This window comes from Triticum aestivum, chromosome 1D (genome assembly GCF_018294505.1).
Source record: "Triticum aestivum cultivar Chinese Spring chromosome 1D, IWGSC CS RefSeq v2.1, whole genome shotgun sequence".
In the NCBI taxonomy this organism is placed as follows: Eukaryota; Viridiplantae; Streptophyta; class Magnoliopsida; order Poales; family Poaceae; genus Triticum; species Triticum aestivum.
Genome location: NC_057796.1, coordinates 491,610,750 through 491,617,990, shown reverse-complemented (window position 1 = coordinate 491,617,990; position 7,241 = coordinate 491,610,750). Strand labels below are relative to the sequence as shown.

Here is a 7,241-nt window from a genome sequence, read left to right as displayed (position 1 = left end):
ATTTAACTACTCGTACTACTACATACATCACGTCCTCTACTCTGAATATCTCAGAGCTGGGTTTTTTTTTCTTTAATGAGAAATCTCAGGGCTGGTTTTTTTTTCTTAAATGAGAAATCTCAGAGCTGATGAGATTGTTCGGGCATGGAAAAAGAATAAAAGATTCTCCACAAAAAAGACGAGAAGAAAACGCCTCACATGAAAAAAGCAAAGGAAACGAAAATCTGCTGCTGCTGTTATTACAGGATGGATTCGTAAAGTTAGGCGTAACGTCGAGGGACCAAATTACAAAATCGTCAAAACTGAAACCACCCTCCATGGCTAACATGAGTGAGGCCAAATGTCTCAAACAGCTGCAACCCAAGCCCAAGCAACAAAACAAGAATACCACCACCCTTGTCAATTCATATATGCACTCTCAAAAGCGTCAATTTATCCATTCCGCCAGGTGGTTTTGACGTCGTGCCGGCTTTGTCAAACTCACGGTATGCTCAGTATTTTCTTGAGCTTCATCACAAGCTTCCAGTCATCCATCGTCAAGTCATCCTGCAGTCACAACAGTCAAGGGTATATGAGCAGACAACAGGGGTGAACCAGTGCAAACAAGAAACAAACGCTCGACTTGCCCTGTAGTTCTCCTTAAGAAGGTCGATGGATCGCCTTGTGATGTGGCTGACCAGCTCATCTTCCATCTCAAAGTGCCTGCCGAAGCTCTTCTGCTGCTCATCAGAGTTGCTCCCAATGATCTGGTCACCACCCAGATATGTCAGACAAAACCTGATATATAAATCTAACAAGCATGGACAGAACACAGGGTAATACAGACCTTTATAGCCACCTTTTGCCCTTTTGTGGCTGTATCAACTTGCTTGTGATTAATTTCAATGGAGGCAATCTTCCCAATATCAATAAATTCTTTCGAGGGTATGCACAGAGGCGTTCCCACCTACGTAACAGAGGAAAATGAGAAATGGAATACATATCTTGACAAAGACCACACCATGGTAATATTCAAGTGTTTCGGACATTAAATCATACATATATGATAGTTTCCACCTTTTTTAGGTAAGTTTCCACTATCTAAGATTATGAGATATTTGTTCATCTACGTGGTTAGTTCTTAACTACTGAGTATATTCTAGAAAAATAGCTTGAGAAGGAGATCAAAGACCATAAACACCATGATCATGATGTATGAGAAAACATAACATTCATGTCTACGGACACATCATGAATGATCAAAGACCATTTCTAATTTCTAGATGGTGAGCCTACTGCTACTGTCATTTGTTCATCTAGGTCAAATAAGAGCTACTGGGTATTCTAGAATGATAACTTCTCAGCTAATCAATCCAGTAAAAAAAAGGGTTGAGAAAATATAAATTTTCACTGATCAGACAAAATACCTTGGCTATTCCTTCAAGGATATCGACACCCAAAACGATTGGATCCTTCTTGTTGAAGACACAGTTCGGCATGATCTTGAGAACACAGGGGAAAACAGCCTCTTCAGCGCTGTCCTTCTTCTTCTCTTCCCTTATGTTCTTAATGTATGCTGTAAATTGGTCGAAAAGGTGGTATATGATATCTGCCACGAAGATCTTCACACCAGACTCTTCTGCAAGATCACGGGCATCAGGCATCACTTTGACATCAAAAGCCAAGATAGTTGCATATTCCTTCTTCCTCTCAAGCATAACACTGGCCTTCATAACATCTTTCTTGTGCACTGGCCCTATGCTGAAATCACAGAAGGGGATATTCACAGCAGGGCTCTTCAAGAACTCCGTGAGAGCCTCCAATGACCCCAGCGTAGATGCTTGCACATATACACCCTCGCCACTCTTATCAATCCGGTTCCTAACCCTCGACATCTCTTCCATTACAGCATCCTTCAGGTCCTCTATATCCGCATCAGGTCGTACAGCATATAGCGCAGTCCCAGCAATTGCATGTTCGAGACCCTGACCAAACACACACGTTGTTTTTCAGAAGTGTGCTGATATTTACACTCTGAAGTGCCAAAGATCTATGAACTCACCTGCGCTGATATTTTAATTCCTTGTGCAGCTCTGATCTTCTTATGGTGAAGATAGGTGCCCTGAAAAATTGTGTTTGAATGAATTAGTCAACTAGATCTTACAAGCTAACCAAAGGCTCAAATCATCTTAGTGCAAAAGAAAGCAATGAATCATAATATGCAAGCGTTTAATCATCTTGGTAAGGCCTAAGCATTGTGGTGCCTAAGAGTTAGAAATAAAGATAACTACTACCTGTCCCTGAAGTACATGAATGAATATATAAAGGGAAAAATTCATGCTGGTGAGTGGCATTGAAGGGACAAAACTCAACCCAAAACCATCTTAGCGAAGCAAGCAAAGGCGGCAGGTGGCAAGTAAGATGTTGTGGCGGACAAATTTGTCACCACACTTGTGGCAAAAGTTGGCTGGCAACTGAGTCTATGACAAGCAGGGTGACTGACTAAGAAAGTGTGGTGTGCCACTGTGACTGCATCCAAACACTTGCCACACTTTTCTGCCTAACATTTGGCAAAGTATGGCTGCAAACCAAATATGCCCTTAAGCTTTCTTGGTAGGGCTAGCATGACGCTAATTTACTGTTTCCAAGTAGGCACAAAATGACATGATAACATAAATCTTTTGAACAAAGTGTGCATAATATAAACCTCCCAGTATGTAAATGTTTTAGTCAAAGCTACCAAAAGGTTCCCGGTCATCAAAGCACCAAAAGAGAATGAATCTTCAAGGTAGCAGCCTATTTGAACTTGAACAGCACTGTATTAAATCTATAGTGAGAAATTGAACGAAGGTATAGTATAATGAGCCACACACCTTAACTCGAAGCTCCTTCATCGGGTGTGGTGTTAACAAAGCTCTGATGGTTGTCACAATGGGTCCCTAAATAGAGATACAGTGAGAACATATTGAATCTTACAAATGCTGGTGATGTACTTGCAGCGAGAATTGCAACTATACAACAAAGTGAATTTTACCTGCATGCCACACACGACTATTTGATCTCCTTCATGGAGCATACCATTGACCAGCACAACATCAACTGTAGTGCCATGACCTTCAATGACCTTGACTTCCAGGACAGTACACTGATACACAATAAGATAAGATCATAAGACTGAATCTTCTACAATGACAAGCATATTTATGCAACGTACACTGAAACAGAATAAGATAAGATCATACAAGTGCATTCTTCTACAATGACATGTAAACTCATATATGCCCGTACCTGGACTTCATCAACAAAAGTAAGCTTTTCTTCCATCGTCTTTTGTGCCCATTGCACCAATAGTAGAAGCAGATCAGGAATGCCTTCACCGCTGCAGAGAGAAGTGCATTATGTGTTAAGGAAAAGATGCTAGCAATATCGTACTTGCTGCCAGAAATCTGAATGAATGAACCAATAAGACTAATAGTTGATCATGCCTTACTGCACTGGTAGGCACAATGTTAAATGTATCTTCCATCTCTTTGTTCTTGTAATACAAAGCAGTATTCACACCTTGCATCTTGAATTGTGTCACAATCTGTTGGACAAAGCACATACATGTGGTTATAGCAACACCAACTAGTAGTTATTTCCATAATAAAAAGGAGGAAGTAATGATGTCCACATACATCAGTAAGCCTCGTATTGAACTCCAACTTGACATCATCATTTTGTTGTCTTAAGGCTTTCCCGATAGGAGCATTCGGGCAGGTCTTCCAACCATAAAGGCGATCAACCTTCATACAGTGACAAGAAACAAACAAATAAATGGGAGAACAGTAAGGAAGCCGAAGATCAAAGGGACAAAATCCAAAGAATAGTACCTTGTTCAAAGCAACGATAAATACTGCATCTCGACTTTTCAAGAGATTCAGGGATTCGATTGTCTGGGGTTCAAGCCCATGCATAATGTCGACAACCAAAATAGCAATGTCGCACAAACTTGAACCTCTTGAGCGCAGATTACTGAAGGACTCGTGGCCAGGAGTATCAATAACAAGCAGGCCTGGAACCTTGAGAGTAGCATCAGCCTTCAATTCCCTTGTTCTCTCTCTAATGTTCTCAGTTGGGAAGTACGTAGCTCCAATCTGTTGAGTAATACCGCCAGCTTCTCCTTCTTGCACATTAGTTCGTCTAATACAGTCCAGCAGCTTTGTCTTTCCAGTATCGACATGACCAAGGATGCAACAGATTGGTGAACGGAGGTCACTAGCATTGTCAGCATCATCGTCTTTAGAAGATCCTTTCTTCCCTTTCTTTTTAGCAATTCCATTGTTGGCACGCACATTTTCAGTTTCACTCTTTTTAGAGTTGTCAACAGGCGGAGCAACATTTTTTACAGCAGGCGCTGCAGGTTGCGGTTTAGAAGTTTCCTGCTTCGTGGCAACAGGCTTGTCCTCCTTCTCCTCTTCCTCCTCGAAAGCACTTGTCTTCGACAAACCCACATCGATATCATCCCAGCTCTTTGCATCCCAGTCATCTTCATCTTCCTCCTCCTCTTCTTGTTTTGCCTCTTCCACCTCTTGGTCGGGTTCTGTTTTCGTCTCAGATTCTGCCACCTGAGACTGAGATTCCTGGTCCACTATGACATACTCTTCCTCGTCAATGTTGGCTTCATTTACCTCTTGCTGTTGTTCTTCAGCTGCCTTCTGAGCCTCTGAAGCCTTTGTTTGAGCTTTTTTCTTCTTGCTATCATACTTTGGCCTCTTCTTAATCTCAGGGGCAGCCCCATCAGCTACTGGAACTTCACTCTCACCAAGGAATTGTCTCCTCATGGCTTCTAACCGCTTGGCCTCCTCCTTCTGCTTCCCTGTTAAAAGCTTACCCTCCTGCTTCTTCTTGAGCAGCTTCTCCTTTTCCCTCTCCTTCTTCCTCCTCTTTGCTTCCTCTGCCTTCTTCTCCTCCTCCTCTTTCCTCAAGCGCTCCTCTTCCTCTTTCCTCAAACGTTCCTCCTCCTCTTTCTTCCTCCGCTCCTCGGCTTCCTGCCTCTTCGCAAGAGCCTCCTGCATCTCCCGGACATGCTTTGGGAGCTTCTTCATGTCAACCTTGCCTTTAGGCGCCTCTGGCTCCTTTTCCTCCTCCTTCTTAGCCTCTGTCCCCTTTGCTGCTGCCTTCTTCTCCTTCTCTTTTTCTTTCTTCTTCTTTTTCTTCTTGGCTGCAGCGGACTCTACCTCTCCTTCCCCGGCCTTCTGCTCTGCATTACCATCCTCCGCAGTTTCAGCGTCCTCCTTCACTGCTGAAGCGGAAGGCAGTGCCTGGGATGGTTTCTCCTTCTCCGGTGCCGGTGCCGGTCCTTCACCGAGCTCAGCAAGAAGTTTGTCCAGATCCTCCTCTTCCTGTGCTGTCCTACCGCTCTTCTTCTTTTTCTTCTTTGATTTCTTCCCTTCAGCATCATCCACACTGGTCGCAGCAGCAGCAACAGTATCCTCGACCTTGGCAGCCTTGGGCTCAGGCTCCTCAGCGGCAGCAGGCCGGTCTTCAATCTCTGCAAGGAGCTTGTCAATGTCCTCATCAGCCACAGTAAACCCTCCCTTCTTTTTCTTCTTCTTCGATTTCTTTCCGCCGGCATCATCAGCATCTGGGGCCAGAGAATCCCCACCTTTAGCCTGCTCAGGCTCAGCCTCGGCCTCCTGTGTGGGTTGGGGAGGATCCTCCATCTCAGCCAGGAGCTTGTCGATGTCCTCATCGTCCACGGTAAACCCACCCTTCTTTTTCTTCTTCTTCTGTGGCTTCTTGGCAGCCATGGCCGCAGCCTCCTGCTCCTCCTCTTCCTCGGCAGCAGCTGGGGGCGCCGCCGCAGCAGCAGGAGCAGCCTCCTCCTCGTCTTCCTCGGCGGACGGGCGAGCTCCCTTGCCCTTCTTCTTTTTCTTCTTGGACTTGCTGAAGTCGAAATCGAGGTCGACGTCGTCGAGATCGCCGCTGGCCTCAGACTTACCGGCCTCGAGCTCGGATGCGGCGGTGGAGGCGGGGGCCTCGTCCTGGTCCTGGTCCTGGTCCTCGGCGGCCGCGAGGGCGTCGAAGGCGCTCATCCCGCCCGCGCCGGCGCCGCCCTTCTTCTTCTTCTTCTTGCCGGCGAAGACGACGTTGATCGGGTCGTCCCCCTCCTCATCCCCCGCCGGCGGGGGCGGCGGTGGGGCGGGCTCGTAGTCGTCGTCGTCGTCGTGCGCGGCGGACTTGCCGCCCTTCTTCCCCTTCTTGCCGCCCTTCTTGGGCGGTGGCTTCTCCGCGGCGGCGGCGGGCGGCGGCGCGGCCTCGTCGTCCTGCGGCAGGGAGTACTCGTCGTCGTCGATGGCGACGTTCTTCTTGCGCCCCATCGGCGCCAAGCGCGTCGTCTAGTCTAGGGTTCGGGGGGCGGAGGTGGAGCCGGAATGCGGCGGCGGATGGGGATCGATTGGTGGGAGCGGCGGGGCAGAGGATGGGGAAGAAAACCCTACTTGCGAGTTGTGCCCGGACGCCAGGGAAGAAGGGAGACGGGAGAGGAAAAAGGACGCTTCTACCCTTTTATCTCTTCTCCGTTTATTAATCTCTTCTCCTTCTCATAGGACTTATACTTTGTACTAGTATTTTTGCAATACTTTTTAATTTCTACCGGATTTATAAAAAAATGCCTTTATTTAAAAACACAACGTGTAAAGTATTTTCTTTAGCAGATGGTTTATAATATAGTATAAAAAATCAGTACACCTTGTCCAAAGATCTCTAATGGATGCAAGAGATAGTGAAATCCTCTCTTTATTTTGTTTTCACGGAAAAATGGGTTATATATGGATAAAAATCAAGCTTTTACAACAAAAGGAACAAAATGAAGATAGAAGAGATCAAGTGGAAGGCACACCAGCCAGACCAGAACGTAAGACGTGCGATGGGCGTCCAACCCAGCAACTTGTTTAAGGGTCTTACACCCGATTCACGAAGGAGTATCGCCAGAACCACCATCTCTGCACAATAAGCCATTCTCCAACCCTAGACGCCTCCATTTCCAATCTCATCTCCACAGCCAAACACCATCACCATCACCGCACCAATTCACCTCCAAGTTAGTCGTACTTGTAATTGTGTATTGCATCCAACAACCATTGTAAGACGTATTATCAATAAAGCATTCATCTTGATGTGTTCTTCCATGATTTTTCTTGCGATCCGATCATCATGTGTGAGTAATTCGATAAGGCAAGGATTGAGGCATAGCCTTACAACCTGGTGTATTTGTTGGA

The 7,241-nt window shown here is 45.9% G+C and overlaps 1 protein-coding gene across 1 annotated transcript; it reads right to left on the bottom strand.

Moving 5' to 3' along the window:
- Positions 1-213: 213 nt before the first annotated feature.
- Positions 214-6,504, bottom strand: LOC123183378 (eukaryotic translation initiation factor 5B). Its single transcript, XM_044596176.1, has 11 exons — positions 3,852-6,504; positions 3,657-3,764; positions 3,465-3,565; positions 3,268-3,358; positions 3,014-3,124; positions 2,853-2,918; positions 2,042-2,101; positions 1,407-1,964; positions 827-946; positions 627-746; positions 214-546 (listed from the first exon to the last, which is right to left on the bottom strand). Exons 1-11 carry the CDS (start codon positions 6,339-6,341, stop codon positions 481-483), a joined length of 3,891 nt encoding a protein of 1,296 aa, XP_044452111.1. The 5' UTR covers positions 6,342-6,504; the 3' UTR covers positions 214-480.
- Between the last annotated feature and the right edge of the window lie 737 nt (positions 6,505-7,241).

What these genes read in the sequence shown, in the direction of transcription:
- LOC123183378 (XM_044596176.1), bottom strand. Translation starts at nt 6,341, where the DNA reads ATGGGGCGCAAGAAGAACGTCGCCATCGACGACGACGAGTACTCCCTG. An exon ending in TGAAGGAGCTTCGAGTTAAG is followed by an intron (nt 2,102 to 2,852) that starts GTGTGTGGCTCA and finishes ACAATTTTTCAG; the next exon opens with GGCACCTATCTTCACCATAA. An exon ending in TTCTTAAGGAGAACTACAGG is followed by an intron (nt 547 to 626) that starts GCAAGTCGAGCG and finishes TTGTGACTGCAG; the next exon opens with GATGACTTGACGATGGATGA.